This window comes from Vanessa atalanta, chromosome 24 (genome assembly GCF_905147765.1).
Source record: "Vanessa atalanta chromosome 24, ilVanAtal1.2, whole genome shotgun sequence".
Classification (NCBI taxonomy): domain Eukaryota; kingdom Metazoa; phylum Arthropoda; class Insecta; order Lepidoptera; family Nymphalidae; genus Vanessa; species Vanessa atalanta.
This window is the reverse complement of record NC_061894.1, coordinates 1,861,914-1,885,777: the sequence shown is the minus strand read 5'-3', so window position 1 is coordinate 1,885,777 and position 23,864 is coordinate 1,861,914. Positions and strand designations below refer to the sequence as shown.

Here is a 23,864-nt window from a genome sequence, read left to right as displayed (position 1 = left end):
CCGGAAGAGTCAGTTAACTCCATTGCATAGGTTGATTGTTCACCTGGGAGCATTTGAACGGGTAAGTTTACTTGCGTTATTTTTTTTTTATCTGTAGCTGTACAGATAACATCTGATACGAGAGCGTGTTATTTAATGCACGCAATAACCTCAATTTAATTATTTTAATTACTTATTATAACGTGACACATTGCCCCTTCTACGTCCTACCTACGTAAAAAATATTTTTAGTACACTGTAATAGCTATATTCTGCACATTAGGCTGGTTACCACTGAGAACGAGCTTGACCAAATCAGACAGATGGATATTATTAGTAAACTAATGAGTTTAATAATTTTCAAACCATTTTCTTAAGAGAAATCGTACGTTTCTTACATTTTGTTCTTCATCAAATGTCTTAAATATTTACTCTATGCAATCAATAGTCTATATTTTATTTCTAGCCTTCAATTTGATTTGTAGCACTACTTGTATATTCCAGTCGTAACCAATTCAAACGAGGCACAACGACGTCAATAGCTTAGTCTTGATAAACTAATGTCTATTGACTCAAACGCGCTGACAAACTCTGCTAGCCTCACGTATATTTATTCTTTATCGTCGCATAATAATCGGCTTAAACGTACAGCAATTACAGACTAATTATCAACAAGTTTCAGCCTCTATTCGCAATTAATTTACTGTTTAAATTCTTAAGTAAATATTTAAATATTTCGATTTGTTTGTGTTCGAAATTGTACTTTATTGCATTTGTTATAGAACGTATTTTCGTTTGGGTGTGGTTAATTTAGGAGTGAATATATAAGAGCGAGTGGAGTTTATCGTGCCTTTTGCGCGGTAGCGTGTTTGTTTTCTTAATTGTGTGTCGCTGTGATGTTTACGATAACTAAAAATGTGAGAATAAGTGAAGGAGATAGAGGGTCTGTTTTTAAAGGATACGCTTTGTCTGTTATAGGTAAGTTGTTATTTCCCATCAAACATTTCCCATTTCATTAAGGCCTCTTTTCCACTGACACACACACACATATAGTGAACATACGTGGAAGAATATTATTCAACATAACATGCAGGTTTCTTGGCATATTTTATTTAACAACTGAATAAGAGAAAAATTACAAATATAATCAAGCTTATGACAGTTTTCATGAAGATTTTTAAGTGTATATAATAATAGTTAAGTCAAAATGTTTTTAAAAGTTACAGATTTCAGATTTCTCAATACATTTTTATGTATTTAAAATTACGAAAAGTGAAAATGACGTACGAGTAATCATGAATATTCTCATCGTCTAGCGAATAGTTTGAAAAATAAACGCTATCGATACCGCACTAATTTCATGCGATCCATATTAGTAAACGTTTGTTTAGTGTTTTATCGAATAGAATACAGTTCAGTTATCCTGTAAGAACAAAAACAAATCTCACCGTAGAACACTTTTATGTAATGTCAGAAAGTGCCAATGACTACTACAATTATAAAAATTAAAGGATTAGATACTCGTATCGAAATTGCATTGTAAGTCGACTTACAACATTTCACTCAATACTTCGTAACTAGTGAGAAGCGATGTGAGATTTTTTTGTGGTGTCTAGAGTTTTTTGCAATTAGGTAATTGCGTATAGTTGTTGAAACTCTACGGGCGTCTCTCGGGAAGCTTATTTTTAGAATGAATATTCTCGTTGTTAATGGACTGAGAGACGAAATGGCCCAGACTAGAAAAAATTAAGCTTAACCGATGATTGCGGCTTCACTTTCACTAGGTGCTTAATTTGTGTTTGTAATTCATCTCGCGTTGAAGGTAAAATATCGTGTAATTTTGCATGTACTAGAAGGAAAATCTGCCTAATACGTATCCATCATTTGAACCTATTAACTGTCGTTTACGACCCTGGCTTTTTATCCGCGGGGCTACATTGGCTATTGTAACGTAGATAATTAATTATATATCCTATATGAATACTAGCGACACGTCTCGCTTCGAACGGGTAAAACGTGAATTGCGTTTAGCAAGTTAATATTAAATAGGGATGTTATTTTATGATGTCTATTTATTTACTTAGTGGTAGGGCTTTGTGCAAGACCGTCTAGGAAGGTCTCATACTCATAAATTATACTGCTATGCGGCAAATAGAAATACTAAGTTTTGGTGTTAACTTGTTAAAATGGCTTCAAATATTCTTATTTATTAATAATCAATAATAGATACAAATTTTTATTATTAGTGTACCTAAGATGACGACAAAAAAATGACATAAAGATACATGCTTTCGTGGATTTTCCCAAAGGTTCATATTAAGACCTACAATTTTTAGGATATTGATTTGACGTATCTCCAAATGTTCGTAAGAGACCTTATAACCTTCCTCGTTTATCAATCATTCTATGAGTGAAAACCGTATCAAGATATGTTGTGCGGTGATATAAACAGAAGCAGAAAGCGACTTTGTTTTATAGTATTCATAGATTAATTTTATCAATATAAAAGCTTGTTTAATTCGCTGTTAGTTACGCTTAATTATATTCGAATGACTAAGAGTTTTCTTATAAAATTTATAGTATTTTCCCTGCCCGTGATTACCTATTTGGCGCAGCATGTTGTTCCCTTCTATTCTTCTCTATTATTCGTCATCTCATCGTCCACATCTCTATCATATCCCTCCTCACAACTTAATTCGTCCTCTTCTCCTCCCTTCCTCTACGGGCTCGGTGCAGTATGTCTTTTCCTTCCATTCTCCTCTATTATTCGTCATCTGATCGTTCACATCTCTATCATATAAATCTTCACACATTCCATCCATGTCTTCTTAGCTAGACCTCTTCCCCTTCCTTTTACTTTTTTTTTTGTTACCTGTCTCCTCTGCGCGCCTCACATGTCCATATCAACTCAGATGGATCCCTTTCACTTTATTTGTTATTGGCGTTTTCAGGTTTCCTTTTATAAACTCCTTTCTTATTATATCTACTCTCGTTCCATCCATCTCAATAGCTTCATCTCTACAACATGCAATTTCTTTTCATCCTCCTTCTTCATGGCCCAGCATTCCGATCCATATATGGATCGACAGGTCTAATTACGGATATTTAGATTTTGCCGTTCAATTTGAGCGGCATCCCTGGGTCAGACGTTGTTGTAGTGACTTGTCGCCATTTACTCTAGCCTGAAAACTTATAGTATAGTTTATTTTGTTGTTTCTTTTTATTATATATTATAACCTGATTGATGACCGACAGGATTCCGGTGTATATGTGTATACCAATAATTTGTAATTGTGCTGTGATTCAGCCTCATCTAGTGACTGCAATAGAGTGTGCGATTTGTGAGATAAAAAAGTTGTCAGTATAAGAAGAATTTACATATGAGGATACTCATAACAGGGCTACAAATATATTAATTTAATTTTACTTTATGAACAAACTCTATAATTAAAATGATGGAAAAGAATATATTGATTTGATACCATAATTTTTGACGATATCAATTTTAATATATTTTTTAAGATATAAATATTAACATATATTTTTTTTTTTGGAAACTAAGGGTACTTGCACAAACGAACTCCAGGGAGATAGCTGACTTAGACTATCCTCGAAACAAACACAGTTTCACAATCACAGTTGTACAGTCGGGGTAAGAAAAGGTTCGTCACCTTAAGATCTATTTTCGTGTCCTCAGTATGAGCGATAATCTGCTTTACCGATTGAGTTCACGTATTGCGTCGCAATGTACACTATTTTGAACCTAGTTATCATAGTATGTTAGTTTAATTTTATGTGCAGTTTTTTGTTTAATGCTTTAGTTACAAAATGTACTAAGAGTGTACGACTTGATAAAGGAATAAATTTGAAAACTGACGAAGGTTTTCTTACTCTGACTGTACATTTACCGGTAATGCTAAATCGCAATTCAGAACTAAGTTACTTTATTATAACTTTTCTCACCATAATCAGTTGTATAAGCTTCGAGTAGGTTGTACATTAAATTTCATAGTTACATTAATATTAAAATATTTTTCGGGTTTCTTATTGGCCTTCCTATTGGACTGTACCTAACGAATTTAGTAAATAACAAATCATTACCAAAAAAAGTTTCCAATGATAGATTGATACATGTAACAAAGTATTACGCGTAGATGCGATTAATAAAATTAATTACCAACTAATTACAAAATTGTTTTAAAGGTAGACAGGGCTGACAAAATTTATAATTATATTATATTATATATATAATGGCCATATGAGAACGTTTTAGCGTAAGTCGTACCGGATAATGGGTCATAAATAAATTTGACGATGCATTGCAACGGATGCCGGGCATTAGCTAATATAGAAAAGATTGTATGACCTTGGGCTTGTAGTTACACTGGTTAATTGACACATGCGTGGGTGGTACCTACCTAGATTTGCTCCGAGCCCTACCATCAAGTAAAATACAGTATTCACATTAAATTTTTTCTAATATTAATATGGTCTACATATTTATCTATATTTTGTACATCTGTCTCATCACGAGATTTCCGAAACTATAAGTTCAATTAGCTTGAAATTTAGCAAAGATATTCCGTTCAAGCCTTTCGAGCAGTTCGAGTTGATAAGTCGAGATATCCCAATGGTATGAACGTAATCACCTTAACCGATGATTGATGAACTGAATTTTCATGTGCTTTATTTGTGTTTATAATTCATCTCGTGCTTGGCGGTGAAGGAAGACATGGTAAGGTAACTTGCATGTGTTTTATTTCAACGAAATTCTGCTACATGTGAATCCACCAAACCGCATTAGAGCAGTGTGGTGGAATATGCTCCAACCCTTCTCCTCAAAGTAAGAGGAGGCCTTATCCCAGCAGTGGGAAATTTACAGGCTGTTAATGTAAAATGTTCCGTTCGCGACGTAGATTCATACAATGAGAGGGGTACCTTTTTATTAATTTTACCCGTATAAAGTTTGGTCAGACAGCTAGCATCACATATTCACTAATTCATCTCAGGGTTCTATTTGATCATTTCAATTGATTTGACATTGTGCTGATGATCTCACTGACTTTGTTTCGTGTATTATATTTAAATCTATTTCAGCGTAGCAAGAGGACTCAGGACAGCGTCCGACAGGAGTCCTGACTGCCAATTGCTTAGGAAGAATTTATTTTTATCTTTATCATTGCACAAACACAGCTAAACTTTCAGTTTCCTATAATCTTTAACCAATGAAATAGCAATCCACCACGACCGAAGCGAGAGTAATATCACCCAATCTTCATTATTAATACAAAAATTATACTTGGATAAGTATAATTATACTCCTCTATCCTATATCGACGACCTCCGTGGTCGAGTAGTGTGTACACCGGTTTTCATGGGTACGCTTCTCCGAGATCCCGGGTTCGATTCCCGGCCGAGTCGATGTAGAAAAAGTTCATTAGTTTTCTATGTTGTCTTGGGTCTGGGTGTTTGTGGTACCGTCGTTACTTCTGATTTCCATAACACAAGTGCTTTAGCTACTTACATTGGGATCAGAGTAATGTATGTGATGTTGTCCAATATTTAATTTAATATTTAATACTTGGATAAGTATAATTTTCGTATTAATAAAGCATTCCATATACGGATGTATATGTAATGCTTTATTTAGGCGTTATTAGAGGTAAAACGAAAAGTGTGCGAAAATGTCGACATACACTTTAAACACTCTTTTCACAAACATTTTTAAAAATTATCAGTCTAATTAAATAATTTTTTAATGATATAGGTAGGTAGTCTGTTAAATGGCTCACCATGGTGAGTGGTCACTACTAAACACAGACAATGGAACTGTAATAAATAATAATCATTCCTCATGTCACCGATGCACCACCAATTTTGGGAACTAAGATGTCATGTACCATTGGCTCACTCATCCTTCAAACCAGAGCACAATAATAAAATTAGTGTTGCTGTTAGACGTTATAATAATATGATGAGGTTGGTTCCTATCCGTTATTCGTTTGCAGAAAGTCCTAAAAACAAGTAAAAAATAAAATTTCATGAAAAACGATGACTTTGCGAAAGTCAGTCTTTTTTGTCGTTTGTCAACGCCTCCCACTAAAAGGTCGATCAATATTACCATTGTCTAGTGATAAATCATTAAAGACAAAAATAAAATTTACAATTAGTCGTGGATAATGCACACATGCGTATATAATTCCTGAATATTTGTGTACACGAGTCGTATTGGATACTTACTATAGATGTAAGTTATCTTTATTTATCTGAGGACCTACTGAAGCTTGAGCGCCTTCAAAATAATGTCATCCAATTTATATTCTGTCCTCGCAAATACGTGATACGACCATGTTATATAATTTCGTTCATGAAAGCTCAAGCTACTCTGTCGCCGGAACTTCATATCTTTTTCCATAATATCTTGTTCAACCTTATATTCATATTTTGAGGCTTTTTTTTAATTTTGAATTTGAAATAATTTTTTTGAATATCACAGTGCCCTTTGCTTAAAAATTTAATTCTAAATTATTCCTGTATACGCCATTAATAACTGCAAAACGCTTTCGGCCCTTAAAAAATCTTTAAAATTTTCTATCTCAAAATTGAAGACTTAATTTTTTTAAATTGCCATAATAATAACATAATAATACATATAATAGCCCTACAGACATGTTGTCCGTGCCTTAGGTGTATCTTATTTTTAATTTGTATTTATATATTTTAGTAAGCCTGCGTGCTCTTATATATATATATATGTTATAATAAACCAGTTTCCAACCCCGTCTTCAATTGCATATGGCAGGTGTTAGGTACCCTATGTAACCCTTAAAACTCGTAATCATATACTACATCCAGTCATATGCTAGCATTCTTGCCGCCATTCCACGCGCTCAAGATTTATATAGTAACTATTTTTAATTCATATTTTTATATATATTTAAGCACTTAATCTTATCAATTCTTATGTTACTAAGTATATTTGATTTTTCATCCAGTTTCATAATTTCCATAATCATTCAGTTCAATGGGCCACAGCTCCGCCTTCTACACATTCATATACAGCTTTATTTAGATTCTTAGTTTCTCGACTTCAATGATCGTTATTTTTTATGTCTTACTTAATGCTAATATTTTTTTGTTGTCATCGTGACAATAGCGCTATGTTTTTTAAACCAATTATGGGTTTTTAACGTATTTACACATAAAGTTATTTATTATTTTTCAGAAGAAAACAAGCTGTATTCTATTGGCCCTAAGAGTTATTTCTCCTTCCAGTCAGCCTCCCATTCTTCACACATGGCGTTGAGAGCAACAACCTTACTATATCAGCCCATGCTGGTCACTTCACAACGCCGGACACAGTCCCTTGGACGACGACGGCGCTTATACTCTCATCAATATTCAGTGCCTTAATACAGACTTATTGTATTGACAAATGGGGAAGAAAATTTGGGATTTATATCGTTATTCTTTTACAGGGGGTAAGTGAATTATGCTATTTTTTAACGATTACCAGTTGACTTAACTTCCTCATTGATTAAGTGGATTAACATTTTAATGTATGTATGGTGTACATTTATAGCTACTAGGTTCGAACCCTAGTTAAGAACATAAAATATTATTGGTTTTTCCGTCAAGTTTTTCAGTAGGAACCCAAAGTTTGAAATTTGGCCTAATTTTCACTTCCATACCACAAAGTGAGAACAGTTGTACACTACAGTAATGAGTAATTGGCTAATTTATCTTGAGAAATGTTGGTGTGGTCGACGCCAGTCAGGATCATCATTAGTGGGTCTTTGCACAATCTGTCATTGTAAGTACCACACTCTCATCAATTGTTCTTTCGTCGCAATACTTTATGTCAAACTGTTTCAATATGAAGCATGAGTTACCCAGTATTATCACAGGCACGAGAGTTATGAAAAATGTACATTTTCGTTGAGTGACAGTTAAGTGGTCGATGGTTACCAATTGATCAATTGTATTGATCACCTTGACATCAGTGGTGACAGAAATCAATTAAAAATAATTGTTTGTCGAAAATTATCTCGTTAAAGATTGACTACATCCTGATGTTACTTTATATTACTTAAAGATATCGATGAAGAGTTTAATGTAATATACGTGTTCCTCTTTTACCTCATTACGGTACATTTTGATGGTTAAACTGTGTATGTGCCAATACGCTGTCTATTCCAATCTCATAAGCCGGCCGGAATTGTGATTTACTCATCAGAAATAATTGCTTCGTTGATTTAATAATCAGCTTATAAAGTTGATCCTGAGATTCTGAGTCATAATATGTATTTAGGTTGTCTGTATTTAAAGAATTTCATTCATATGTGTAAATTTTAGTTAATAAAAATAACAAGGAAAACTCAAGAGATCGAAACATAAGTTCTTATGTTTAGATTAACAAAAACTTGTGAAGTATAATATTCTACAAATAAAAAAGAATAATTGTTTATTTGTTTGGAATAGTACTAACTATTCTGTGAGCCGAGATGGCCCAGTGGTTAGAACGCGTGCATCTTAACCTATGATTTCGGGTTCATACCCAGGCAAGCACCACTAAATTTTCATGTGCTTAATTTGTGTTTATAATTCATCTCGTGCTCGGCGGTGAAGGAAAACATCGTGAGGAAACCCGCTTGTGTCTAATTTCAACGAAATTCTGCCACATGTGTATTCCACCAACCCGCATTGGAGCAGCGTGGTGGAATATACTCCAAGCCTCTTCTCCTCAAAGGGAGATGAGGCCTAAAGCCCAGCAGTGGGAAATTTAGAGGCTGCTTATGTTTTATGTGAGAATTCGAAAGTAACCATACATTGCCTATCTGTAACCCTCTGATTTTGCAGATATGGCCGCTCGTAGTCACTTTCAACCAGTTAAGAACATAGGCTATAAAAAAAATTAAGCATTTCTTGTCATAGTGAAATTTCATTGCTATAGATGAATAGGTACCACCTACTTTACTCAGTGTATCTAATTTATTTACCGTCCATCAAAAAATACTAATTAAAATTGTTTCAGGCATCCTGTATACCACTTCTCCTGGAGCCAAGCGAAATTGGATCAATAGTGTTACATGTCCTGTCTGGAATATCTACTGCTGGTCTTTTTATCTGCATACCGATTTATATTAGAGAAATATCAGCCACCACTGGCCGAGGAACGGCTGTAGCTCTTATAACGGTGATGACGGCAGCGGGATATTTAATAAGGTTCGGACTTGATGGGGAAAACGTTCTGTATCTGATAGCTGCAATGGTGATGGTTCAGTTCGTATCACTTTTCCTAGTGGTCGAATCGCCTAGCTACTTGGTGAAGATTGGAAAAATTGAGGTAGGATATTGTTTATTGTTGAATTTTTACTTCGATAAGTTCGATCAGTTGGTAAAAATAGACTAATCTCTAGTTACTCATTTAGGTTTAATTTGAACGTTAATTTCTCGTCTATTTCGTCATCGGATGCCATTGACCAATGACCATTCAATATTTCCGAAACTGGTGGTAAGGTAGCTGTTTTGAACTGGCGGTTTACCTGCATCGTACTCAAATATAAATAATTACAAATAATATTAATAAATTTTCTACCAATCATTCTCTGTAGTATATAAAAAAATATAAAGGATAAATATTTATCCATAAAAATATAACTTACGACCGTGACAGGACTCGAACCTGCAGTCTTCGGATCCGAAGTCCGACGCCTTATCCATTAGGCCACACGGTCTACGTACTTATTAAAGTAAAAGCTTGATACGTAGCTTACCCTGTTTTATGAATATAATCATTACCATTTTTTGTAAAAATTTTAATAAAAAACCAACTATAGACAGTTTACAAGTCGGATCATATAAGCAAGCATATAATTAGAGTCGAATAGCTTATTGAACTTAGCGGAAGTTCGGGGTCTGTCCCGGCTTATTCCTTATCCCTCTCGTGATAATTGAGTGTATAAACCGATAAAAGTTTTTATCCAAAGTTTTGACATTCTATGTGAATTCTGTACATATTTTTTGGAAATAGTTTGTTAGATTTCTTGATGAGGCTAGAAATTAACAGTAAAATTTATTATATATAAATGTAATGCCAGTAAGGGTTTTTCCACTTGGTAAAACCATCATCACTTAAGACGTTTTACATTGAAATGTTTTCGAATAATGAAAATTTTTGAGCCGAGATGAACCAGTGGTTACACGTGCGTCTTATCCAATGGTTTCGGGTTCCAACCCAGACAAGCTTAACTGAATTTCTATGTACTTAATTTAAACATTGTGAGGAAATCTGCATGTGTCTAATATCAATATAATTCGGCCACGTATATATCCGCCGATTCGCATTGGAGCAACGTGGCATTAGCTTCGAACCGTAACCTCAAAGGGAGGACAGGCTTTAACCCAGCAGTGGCATGCCTATAGCTTGTTACTTAACTAAATAAACATACTTTTTTCAAGTAGGCACTTACAAACCGTATAAAATAGTCATTTATAAATAAATAAAAAATATAAAGCTTGTTACTGCCTGTTCATTAAAGCACTTCTATTTCGTGTGTAATCCACCAACATTAATCGTTAGTGCTACGCTATGATGTGTCGTAGCGAGATGTTAAAACCTTTCTGTAGTTTCGCGCGAGTTTCACACACACATACATACGTCACTGCTACGGATTTGCTACCCAAGCGAGTTATGAAATTGAGGTAACAAAGAGTGCACCTGTGTAAGCGCACACACTTAATATATGGTTCAGAACGTTGATTATGATGTATTTTTAATATTACACACACATCGGTTATCGTTGAATGCAAATATTATATATCCTCTAATCTTAGCAAAAGTAGAAAATTGACGGAAAATTCAATAAACTCTCTGTGCATGCAAATGAAAAGATTAAAACTATTTTCAACTTTTAGAAAATTAATTATTCTACATAGACTATAACGACCCCGCTAGTAAAGTTTTGGAAAATGTTTGGGTTCATTTAGTCAGTGCTTGTAATAAGTAATAAGTTTGATTTCCCCTGTCTGACTCACCATTTATTCTACCGCAAAATAGAAATACCTTGTATTTCTAATTCGCGATAGAATAATAAGCTTTGGTTCCGTGACATTGAAAATAATATACCTTTTTCATAAAAAAAAAAATCTTAGGAGGCAATTTTAATATAACGTTACTAAATTGAGAGGTGGCGTAAGATTCTATTTGTAATATTTAATTGAAATTAGTTATTTTTGTACCAATTATGCTCGAGACTTCCTTCGGGGTGCTTTTAATAAATTTGTTGTAGTAACATTTGCTAGACAATATTTTTAAGACCATATTATATTTATTCATATTAATATGGATTTTTTTGAAACGGTGACAATCTTTGTATAAAAACGAGGAGGGAAGATTAACTAATGGCTCCTAGTTTCGGAATTCGAAAAGTTAATATATCCTTCCTGATATCGTTAACTTGACTGTTAAAAAATTAAATCTCATGTCAAAAATACACTAATAAATAGGGTGTATTATTATAACGGCGATTAATATGATTATTACATATGTGTAATTACTACATTATATTAATGACTGGCTGTGCCCGCGACTTCGTGCGCGTTTGAATTTAACAAAAAAGTTTTTGTTGACAAGACAGCCTAAAATTCTGTTATTAAGTCGTTGGTGGGAGGAACCCGAGGCGACGTGATGGCGGCGCGAGTACTGGACAGTATTTGGATACTGCAGCGTGACTTTATTATTATTTTATATATAATTCTAAAATAAAAGTAGCCTTAGTTAGTCTTTATTACATCAGCTATCTGCCAGTGAAATTTACGTCAAAATCGGTCCAGCCGTTCCAGAGATTATCCGCAACAACAGAGAGACGGACTGAGAGACAAAAATTGTAAAAAATGTTATTTTGGTACATATGAATTTAGTGAAAAGCGGTTATTTGAATATTACAAACAGACACTCCAATTTTATTATATGTATAGATAAGAAAGTTCGGACTTAGTATTTTAATTCAACTTTAATTCGAAAAGAGTAACTACTGAGTTTCATGCCGGTTCTTCTCGGTAGAATGTAGTTTCCAGACCAGTGGTAGCTTTACAATGTGCTTTAATGGAGAATATTTTGATTTTATTATTTTATTTATAAATATATATACATACATATATACCAAAACCTCTATTATTTGCTACATATTATTGTAACAGTTTTATATATGTTGACAAAAATGCTTGCAAAAGCCTACTTGAATGAAGAATATTTTTATTCTGTGATCTCATGTACATATATTTAGTATGAGAAAAGTCTTACAAAGGAAACGGAACGTTTATCTGTATAAGATATTTATTTTAGGGCCCCTCGACTCGACATGAGTTTGTAAATAAATTGATGTATAGTAGGTTCAGTCATAATATTTGAATTTCATTTCAAGGCGCGCCCCTCTACGTGAAATTATTGGCGTGTATTAGTATGAGTGACGTTCGTACTTACGAGATATCTCAGTGTGCGTGGAAAACTAAGAGTACATACAGCATTAGATTAAGAATTCAATTATATGATTAAATGCGTTTTTGAGTTCATTTTATTAATACAATATTTAAGGTCTATCCTTATATTCAATAATATTAGATAGAAAATATTTATTATTTATTTTATTATTAGTTATGTTATAAAAAATACAGATTTATTAAAATGAAAATATACATTATTCGGAAATCCAATTTATTCTCAATCGGACTTATAATAAACATTAAAAAAGAATATTTGTAATATTTATTTAATAAATATTATTTTTTTAATAATATGTATAGTGATAACAGTAATATCGTCAAGTTGTATACATAAGCAGCCTGTAAATTTCCCACTGCTGGGCTTTAGGCCTCATCTCCCTTTGAGGAGAAGGCTTGGAGCATATTCCAACACGCTGCTCCAATGCAGGTTGGTGGAATACACATGTGGCAGAATTTCGTTGAAATTAGACACATGCAGGTTTCCTCACGATGTTTTCCTTCACCGCCGAGTACGACATGAATTATAAACACAAATTAAGCACATGAAAATTCAGTGGTGCTTGCCTAGGTTTGAACTCGAAATCATCGGTTAAGATGCACGCGTTCTAACCACTGGGCCATCTGTCAAGTTATATTCCAAGACTTAATTGCTGATTAAGTTAGGAAGTAATCGTGAATTGTAATGTTTCTTCCCAGAAAGGATTGATTCTGTGATCCTTAAGGATTCTATATTAAGAAAGTTATTTTATAAAATACAATTTATACGGCTCCGATCTTTCCCTGGTAAAAATACGAATTATACATTTAATAGAATAGGCTTGTACATTGAGCCATGAAATAAATTGCACTTAAAATCTATTGATTTATATTTATATATACAGTATTCGGTTATCTGTATAAAATTTAGGTATATACAACACACTAAGCCTTAGGCATTTTTAAGTCCTTCAAATACAGAAAAAAATGTCCCGACCATAAATTTTATGACCATAGTATAAAACATATAATTATATTAACATTAAAACATGATAAACAATATGACATTATAGTCATTTGTTCGGACTGGCTATCAACGCAAAGAGAACTGAGTCTAGAAAGATGAAATTTAAAACATAATTTTATATCGTAAGCAAACTTAGACATTTAAAATTTGGTTTTTAGTGGAAGCTTTGTATGATTTTTATCCCATTGAACTCGGGACGATCAGCTTTTTATCGAATGTAATAAAAATATAATATTAAAAAAATTAAATACTTCCAGGTAATTTATATATAAGAAAGAGAGCTTAATTTTTATTATTACTTATGTTCGATTAAAAAATAATATACTGTAAAAAAATATATATCAATAGTGAAATAAAAACTATTATTCGACCGTGACAGGACTCGAACCTGCAATCTTCGGATCCGAAGTCCGACGCCTTATCCATTAGGCCACACGGTCGCTTGTAGACGTGGCATAATTTATCGTAGGCTTGATAGGAAACATAACTTTTATAGTACATAATATAAGCCAAAGTAAAATTTAAAAAAAATCTTAATTTTAAATTATTTTGTTTTTTTTTTTTAATAAAGTACGTAAAATGTTCCATTTAGGTTTCGCGTAACTATATTTTATAGACATAATAACATTTATTAAGTTAATTGTTCTTTTGCTATAACGCAGTATTTGTTTGCAAGTTATTTAAGAGCCTAATTATATTTAAAGGCGTACTATTAACGAGACAGCTAAAATCGATAGCGCTGCATATTAAACATAATTGGTATATCGAAGTTGATTTTAATTGTAACAAAAGATGCAAAATATAATAGGATTTATTTATTTTTTGTTATTTTAATACGTTGTACAACATTGCAATAACAATGTAAATATTAAATTAATAAAGCGTAATCTATTACTTGTACGTTACACTCAAAGATTTATATATATATATATATATATATATATATATATATATATATATATATATATATATATATATATATGTGTGTCAAACACACACATATATATATAAAAATTGACATACATTATTCAAGTAGCCCTAGTTATTCCTAACATTGAATAAATTCAAAGCTACTAATGGTTCGGAGTACAGATTCTAGTGAATAGGAACTCAGTGGTTACTATTATCATAAACGTACAATAATCATTGTGGCATAAAAGCGAATGAATTCATCTTAGGTTTTACTGGAAAATCTTAAGATTTACCTTAGATCGAGCTTTTACAGTATCATATATATATTTAAAAATACCTCTTTGAAAATCTATAAAAATACTGAGCTATATTTACCGTCTAATAAATGAACCCACCGCTTCGCTCGCTTGGAATTCAGTTTTTGACAGATACAAGAATCCGTATACACTAATATATACTATGAACTTGACTGACTAAAAATCATTAATTTTCATAAGGAAAAATGTCATGTATTAGTCGTAAAATTATCCGGCGGTTTTTCGGAATCGATACGACTTGGGAACCTTCAAGAAAAGAGCGTACTCTTTCCTTAAAGGTCGACAACGCATCTGCAAGTCCCCCGGTGTTGCAGATGTCACTTTCCATCAGTTGAGCCTCCTGCTAGTTTGCCAATTATCACATAAAATAGCTATTTTTACAATTCTATGGAACCTTTTTTATGCACTCAATTCAATATAGAATCTTGTTCAATATATTTATTCTTACTTGTCTATTGCAAAATTTCACCGAACGCCCGCAATACGCCCCGAAGGGACATACTTTGTAAGATATTTTAGTTAGCATAATTCTTAGAAAAGAGTACCGAAATCCTCTTTCCTTGGATATATTGAAGATGACAAGTTATATACGAGACCTGTACAGAAGGGTTGGCGATTGTGTTGAACATACTTTAGAAACTTATAAACATTTCAAAATGTTTAGTAAAAAAATCCTTGTAAAACTACCAAATGCAAAAAATTACAATATATTTAAAATTCAACCAACTTGTTCAATTTCAACGTAGTATAAGATCGTTAATAATGGTTCTAATTATTAACTTATTAGATTTGTATATTCAACTTAAGTTCTAAATGATAAATTACTCTGAAGTAAATAAATATTACATCTAAAGAAGGTAATAGGAATTAATACTTTACTTTACTTGGTGGCTGGGCTTTGTACAAGCTCATCTGGATAGGTACCACCTACTCATCAGATATTCTACCGCTAACAGTAGTACTCAGTATTGTTCTGTTCCAGTTTAAAGGGTGAGTAAGCCAGTGTACAGGTACTAGGGACATAACATCTTAATTTCCAAGATTGGTGGTATATTGGCGATGTAAGGAATCGTTAATATTTCTAACAGTACCATTGTCTATGGGCGATGGTGACCACTTGCTCACACTTTAAAATTAAAAATAAATAAATACGAGCTTTCACCTGTATTCTAACAGTTTAGATATGAACGTTAGGAGTCTGAGAAGAACTGGACATTACTGTAGGCAACTTGTTATTTTATTTTATTTTATTTTGTTTGGTACAGTAACAGATAACAGATTAAAACATTTAGATACATGAGATAGTACTTAACATATTTAACAATAAATCTGCTTTCCAATTACAACTGTACACAGCACTTCAGTGTGTAAGAGATGTAAACACAACTAGACGCAATCAACAAAAGGGAAAAAAAATAAAAAAAAAAATAAAAAAAAAATGACTTAAATTACTACAAAAGGATAAAAAAAAAGACTAAAAAAAATAAATAAGATCTAACAACTTAATTCCAATTTATACAAAGACACATTTATGGTACAATAAATAGCATTATATCAATGAGATATAAGATTTAAGTAATACAAAAACTGAACTGAACTGAACTGAACTGACTGTATGACGGCGAATCTTCAAAATCAAATCAAGCACTGCTTGTGAGGGACCGCTCCATCGTTCTTGTAAATTAGAAGACTTTAAATTTTGATGAAACGTTAATTAATTTACGCGGATTCACAAATAGAACGATAACGCTGGCGGGAACGGAAATTACGCTATACAAAACAAAATGGCTGCCGGAACGTTCTAATACGACAGTGGCGTCATGAAATGGTCACTATTTACATTTTAATTTTGCGTAAAAATTCTCTTAGTTATTACGCTTTTTAAAACCCAGACATTCACATCGAAATGTTTTAAGAAGAATATTTTCTTGTACGTTATTAGCTGTTGTTATTACCTTTTTGAATTGAATGTCAATATTATACGGTTTGTTTTTAACTTTGATATAACATATTGAACTCATAATCGTTGATCTATAATTTATTGTGGATAAGTTTCCATCGAGTCTACCGTACCCCTGTACGAAATTATTATTTGTAACACTCACTGTGTACTTTCTTTCTGAACACAACCGTAAACGTCAAACATGGCCGCCCGTTGAACTTCACGTCATTGATTTTTATTGATTTAAAATCGAAATATCTCGATTATACGAATTTTGCGGATGTATGTTGTCGACTTAAATATAATTATTTTTAAACGATCTATTATTGTGGATCATTACGTAATTATTAATAAAGATATCAAGATACTGCTTAGTTGTAATATATTTAAATCACATGTCATACAAACATTGACAAAAAGGGCATTACTCAATACAAGATTATATTAATAACTCGCTGTGCCCGCGACATCGTGCGAGTTTGAATTTAATTAAAAAGCGTGACTTTATTATTATTTTACATATAATTCTAAAATAAAAGTAGCCTATGTCACTCCTTATTACATCAGCTTTCTGTCAGTGAAATTCCCGTCAAAATCGGTCCAGCCGTTCCAGAGATTATCCGGACCAACAGACAATTGTAAAAATCTAAATAAAGTACCGTCAAAATTGGTCCAGCCGTTCCAGAGATTAGTCGGAACAAACTGCCAGACAGACAGACAAAAATTGTAAAAAATGTGTTTTAGGTATATGTACCGTGTATACATTCATATGCATTTAGTAAAACGCGGTTATTTTAATATTTACAAACAGACACTCCAATTTTATTATATGTATAAATTATAAAGTGTGGGCGAAAATTGGTGAAAAAACAAAAACTGAGCTTCTTTCCGGTACTTCTCAGTAGAATCTACTTTCCGAGCTGGTGTTAGCTTTACATTTAATTCAATACTGTAATATGACGATTCAAAATTTTTGAGCCTTATTAATAATCCAAGTACTGTAATAATTAATATATTGATTTGAGTTCCAATTTTTTTTTCAGTATTACATAATATTAGTTTGTGCTTTGTTGGAAGTCAAATAAAATGTCACCAACCCCACATTTTTGCGGACTAAAACTTCACCACGCTCCTAATTAATTGACCTATTACCGATCTACCGTAAATTATTATTTTAGAACTCCGAATCCGAATATGCAATGTTTAAACCTGATTGGATTTCAATACGAATCGTTGACAACCCTAAATACATTTGAAAATATATCGATAACTTTGTAGCAATCTGTACTACAGGGAACAACATTTATATTAAAATTCCATCGATATATACATATATTTAGAGTATTAAAATTTACTTGGAAATAATAAATAAAAAAAGAATCAGAAATTTAATGAATGTGTTATATGTTATTAGTTGATAAGATTAAAAAAAAACATTTTAGATTTATTTTTAAAAAACATTTTGTTTTTTTTTTTTATTGTACAGATTAAAAAGAAATAACATGTATATATTTTCAGGCTGCAATAGCTAATATGGCCAAGTTAAAATGCCTGCCTGTCGATGACACGTATATTCTAAACGAGATAAAACTACTGCAAGAGGAAAGTGTACGCGGAAAATCGAATGAAAAATTAAGGCTCTTAGACATTTGTAAGTATTCATTTTTCTATACATATTTTTTTAGACAATGTTGTACGTACTTGTATTATCGCTTCATTATAGTTTTTCGATGTTGTACATAAGTAACCGGAACCGTTAAAGTCGTGCCTGTATCTCAAAACGCGCAAGATCTACGCTTACCAAAAATTTTTCCTAGGGTTGATTTGAATGTCAAGTAGATTATCGTTTTTTGAATATAGTAAAAGCCCATCAGTCTCTGATAATAGTCATTAGCTTTGCAAAAGTATATTTTAGTAATAATCTTGATTTGATTTTACTCTAGCAGTCTATAGTTAGTTTATTAGTACTATTATTGGATTAATTATAAAATAAACCCAATTCTGGAGAGATATTCACTTGTTAAACTCTTAACCCATCCAAATGCATATCTATATGTATCAAGGTTACGAATAAACACAATGAATATAATTTATAAATTTGAAATTCGTTAACACTAAATTCAGAAGGTCAGTCCTACGAAAAAAAAAAGACTCAAATAGTAGACAATTAAATTTACAACAATTTAAATCAACAACATTTTCTTAGAAAATTAAAAAAAGGTCTTGAGTTATTTCGCAAACAAAGTACCCCCGAAAATTCCTAGAACCGTTAAATGCTACTACGCTATAGAAATTACAACCCCCCCCCCTTTACGCTGAAATAGACAGCAGAGTTATTTTGTTCAAATTCTTCAGTTCTTTGGTCACATCACAAGAAAGAAATATTGAGCATCTGGTGAATCAAGGTCGAGTGTAAGGAACACGTCTTCGTGGTCGATATACGACAAAGTTGGACCAACTAATCAAATTCATTTCTTGCTCAGCCATTACAGTATGCTCGCAACGCCACCTATAGAAATCACTGGAGGAAGATCGCAAGAAACACCTAAAAAAACACAGATATTTTGCACTCGTTATCAGCGCTTTGGCAATAGTGAATGACTTAGAAAAAAAAATCTGATGATATTAATATTTTACTATATTAAATAGCTTTTTTTTCTAAAAGAAAATCATATTTTGAACGAGTATTACGATTCTCAATGCAATACTTTCATAACAGAATTCTCAGTATTTTCTTGATTAATTTCTTGTGAACATTTTTTTTCTCATTGAATTACGGTATTGATATTGAATTGAAGTTCTCTGACTCCAGACGGTGTACTGTAAATGGTCTAATAGTAGTCCATAACAACCGATGCGGGTATCATTCCCATTTATTTTACCGTTAGACTTTTGTAGGCAATTTTTTAATCGTCTTTATAAATGTTTAGCCTTTCAATGAACCCTTTAGCTACCATAATGTTGTAATACAGATTTTGAATAAGGAATCTCTTTGATTTTAGTAATGTTGATGATGATGTCTTACTGAACGATTTCGGCGATAGATGCCATTTTCAGGGTAAATTCGCCAAACGCGGACAATCTCTATTCCCTCAGTCCTATACAAGGTGGCAGCTTTAGACAAATTAGCAATCCTTCTGGGTTACTCAGAACATTACCATTTACTCATCATATATTCTACCGCCAAACATCGATTAGTATTGTTGTGTTCTAGTTTGAGGATGAGTGAGCCAGTGTAACTACAAGCATAGTTCGTATCAGTTAGTATATTTTAATTATTTAGATTGATGGCGTATTTGGCGGTATGAGGATTGATTAAAATATCTTACAGTTAAAGTTTGTACCTATTTGCCAGTCCCTATCTATATGACATAAAAAAAGAATAAAAACAATTCCGGGACACGGGAGTCATCGTTAACAGAATCACACAACATTTTGAACACAGAATCTCGGGATCCTTAATCTTATTTGAATTAATAATATAAATTCTAATAACTATTATTTTAAAATACAATACATTTTAGGGACTAATCGAATATGGCGGGATGAAATGAAGATTGGTCTAATGCTGTATACAATAACGATACTCAGCGGCTGCATCATATTTTTGGACCAGGAGAAAACCCTCATTCAATTAAAAACCTCAGCGGACCCTGAGAGGATTCTGGTGCCAATATGTCTGTTTGCTGGAACGCTGTTTTGTGTAGTTTCAGTAAGATTATTTGAGAGAAAAGTAAGTAAGTATGGTTTGGGTGATACAGTTATGGTAATATATCTTTATTTAAGTATAAGTATATAAAATTCACCATTGTTATTGATGAAATTACTAACTAATGAAACACAGTCACTTTTACAGTCTCTGATACTCGTTGCGTCTTCTGCTATAAGTTTTATGTAATTCAGTTAAGTAGATTATTGTAGTAAAGCCTTTAAGAATAACTCTTCGTATTTTTTAGAAACGATTTTTCTTGTAAAACTACAGTCAATATCAAAATATCTTAAATTCATGTCAGTTTATAAAAGCACTTTAATGTGAAGTATGTAATTGTGATTTCTAATTTTTTTTTGTTAAATTAAGGAATTGTATTCGGCATATACAGAGCCGAGATAGCCTAGTGGTTAGAGCGCGTGCATCTTAAACGGTGATTGCGGGTTCAAATCCAGGCAAGACCACTGAATTTTCATGTGCTTAATTTGTGTTATAATTCATCTCGTGCTCAGCGTTGAAGGAAAACATCGCGAGGAAACCTATATATGTATAATTTCAACGAAATTCAGCCACATGTGCATGCCACCAACCCGAAATAGAGCAGCGTGGTGGAACATGCCCCAAACCTTCTCCTAAAAGCGAGAGGAGCAAATTTACGGGCTATTAATGTTAATGTTGCATTCAGCTATCGTGCTGCTTATTTATGACATATACATAGGTATATACATATAATATATTAGAACTTCTTCCAATATTATAATGCGAGTTTCGTAGCGACGATTTCATTCACTGAGTGCACGTTATTGGCACAATCACTTGAAGCACTCATGTTTGCTTATTGGCACAAGCGCTTGGAGCACTTGTATATGCTTATTGGCAAAATCACTTCAAGCACTCTTGTAATCTTGTTTAGATTTGACCACGACTTGAGATCCAAGTTTATCCACTGAGTCGTCTTGCAGATTCTAGTCGAATATGAACTTGAGCTTTAATAGAAGATTTTGGGTTCAGCCCCGGGCAAGCATCAATCATTTTTAATGTGCTGAATTTGTTTTTTATAATTTATCTCTAGACGGCTAAGGAAACCTTAAAATGATTACATTTTGTAACTTCCTTCTTTATTTCAGTATCTCTTGACATTCGCTTATTCAGTGATGGTATTATCAATGGGGACTCTAGGTGTATTTACGCCAGCTGATCTCACTGTGACGTCACTAAGATGGCTTCCAGTCGCGGCTTTAGGTGTCCTTGTATTTGGATACGGTCTAGCATGGGGCTTGCCAACAATTATCATGGTGGAAATGCTGAACTTGCAAGTATGTAAATAAAATATTACATTCATTCTTTTCAGCTTGAATACTTCAACTGTTAATTCTTGATAATTGTGATACATATCAACCCAACGGACTATTGTTAATATTCTAAATTGACTGGCTTTATAACCTTTTATAAGTATTCAGATCCAAAATTCCTGAGTTCAATTAGTAGGTCTGACTAATAAAAGAAAATTGCATTTATTTTGTTGAGAAATTCTCAGTATCGTTAGTAAAACACATTGTGAATAGTCCTCGAGAAGCAATTAAATCTGATGGTCCGACATATAAAGTCCCGATTCCATTGGATTATGGAAATAGTAGTCAAACCATAAAGACTGTGTCATCTATTTTTGGCATATATTTTACACTCTCACGTGAGCTGCGCAGTTTTAATCTTTCAATATTTTTATGAGCCAGCGTGTTTAATTTTTTACAATTTAATTTTTCTAGTCTTTTTTTCAATGCGATAAAAAAGTCTCTCATATTATATACTATGGTATTTTAATGTATCCCTTATCTGTGGTAAAGCCTAAAGATTAACGTTGTACCACAACGACTCCATTAGTACAATTTACTGATCTGGTAAAGTTTATGGAGATAATTAACCTAACTTTAGTAATTATCATTTACTCGTTAGCTTTTAATCGTACATAAAGATTCCATAAAAAACTAAAAATTTTAAAATAAACACAGTCGTTATTCGTTTCAGTGATTTTAATATTTTTTACCTTGGCACAATAAAAAGTATCAATCAAGTAAACGTTCCACTATAAAGAAATTCTTTACGCAAGTGGTTGACCGTGCAGGCTATCTATACAACTAACCGCTATTTTCGAGTTCCAAGCTCTAGAAAATATATATATTTATCTTGGCTTTGAGCTGATCAAGCTCAATACATAGTTTCCAATACATTTTTGATCGTTATATAAATATCTTAATATGTATGATTTTGATAATAATAAAAAAATTTGATTTGTATTTAATAAAAATAAATTATTAGTTAATTTTATCGATTGGATAGGAAATTAATAAATTAATAATATTGAGTATTTTTAATATCTATCCAACATCTTTAATTATTTTTTGTGTTCTCCGTTTTAATTTCAGAATCTACTGTTTTGATTTTTTTGCTTTAGATAGTTCATTTATTTTGAAACATTATAGACTGGTCAACAGGCTACGAACAGCTACGCAGCTACAAATGTGCGTAGCTGTAGCGTTTAACGTTAAACCGCGCGTAGTAGCTTATATTCTTCAATAAATTATTTTCCTTTCAGATTCGATCAACTGTTCTAGGAATTGTCTATACATATTCTCAAATCATTAGACTTGTACACGTCTTGACATTCGAATATTTGGAAAGTAATATAGGTATTTATACATTATTTTATATGTTTGCCTGCGTCAATATATTCGGAGCGATTTATACAATATCAAGCGTGCCTAATATCAAGGGCAAGAGCGTCAGACAAATCGAGAAACAAATGAAGAGGATACCATTGTTGAATTTATGAATAAATGCGTTATATTTATTTCGAATTGTTTTATTTAATTGTTATATATATTTTGTAATGTTATATTGAAATTTGAAACGATTATTTATATTATAACGACTTATTGTACGTTATTTTGACGTCTGTATGATATACGAAATGTTATAATTTTAGTAGTCAATATCGCATAATTTTTCTGATATACACGATCATGTTCAAATAGCTCTACTTATATTAATAACAAAAACTAAATCTTTATTTAATACATACATTACATTAGCAGCCCGTAAATGTCCCACTGCTGGGATAAAGGCCTCCTCTCCCTTTGAGGAGAAGGTTTGGAGCATATTCAACCACGCTGCTCCAATGCGGGTTTGCGGAATACACATGTGGCAGAATTTCGTTGAAATTAGACACATGCAGGTTTCCTCACGATGTTTTCCTTCACCGCCGAGCACGAGATGAATTATAAACACAAATTAAGCACATAAAATTTCAGTGGTGCCTGCCTGGGTTTGAACCCGAAATCATCGGTTAAGATGCACGCGTTCTAGCCACTGGGCCATCTCGGCTCCTTTATTTATTTATGCTTTTTTATAATTTGCAAAGAAATATAAATTTAGTTTAAGAATTTTATATGAAAAACATCTGATGTTTGGTTTAAATTATATTTAATAATAATACAATCT

General features: G+C 32.5%; 1 protein-coding gene and 2 non-coding genes across 3 annotated transcripts; 1 reads left to right on the top strand and 2 right to left on the bottom strand.

Annotated features, from left to right (window-relative positions):
- Positions 1-571: 571 nt before the first annotated feature.
- Positions 572-23,214, top strand: LOC125073299 (high-affinity hexose transporter HXT6-like). Its single transcript, XM_047684069.1, has 7 exons — positions 572-957; positions 7,255-7,460; positions 9,014-9,325; positions 18,176-18,308; positions 20,182-20,390; positions 21,494-21,682; positions 22,960-23,214. The coding sequence occupies exons 1-7, from the start codon at positions 876-878 to the stop codon at positions 23,194-23,196; spliced, it is 1,368 nt and encodes a 455-aa protein (XP_047540025.1). The 5' UTR covers positions 572-875; the 3' UTR covers positions 23,197-23,214.
- Positions 9,644-9,716, bottom strand: Trnar-ucg. The gene has a single exon. It is a non-coding gene; the product is annotated as a tRNA-Arg (tRNA).
- Positions 13,854-13,926, bottom strand: Trnar-ucg. Its single transcript has one exon. It is a non-coding gene; the product is annotated as a tRNA-Arg (tRNA).
- Positions 23,215-23,864: the final 650 nt, after the last annotated feature.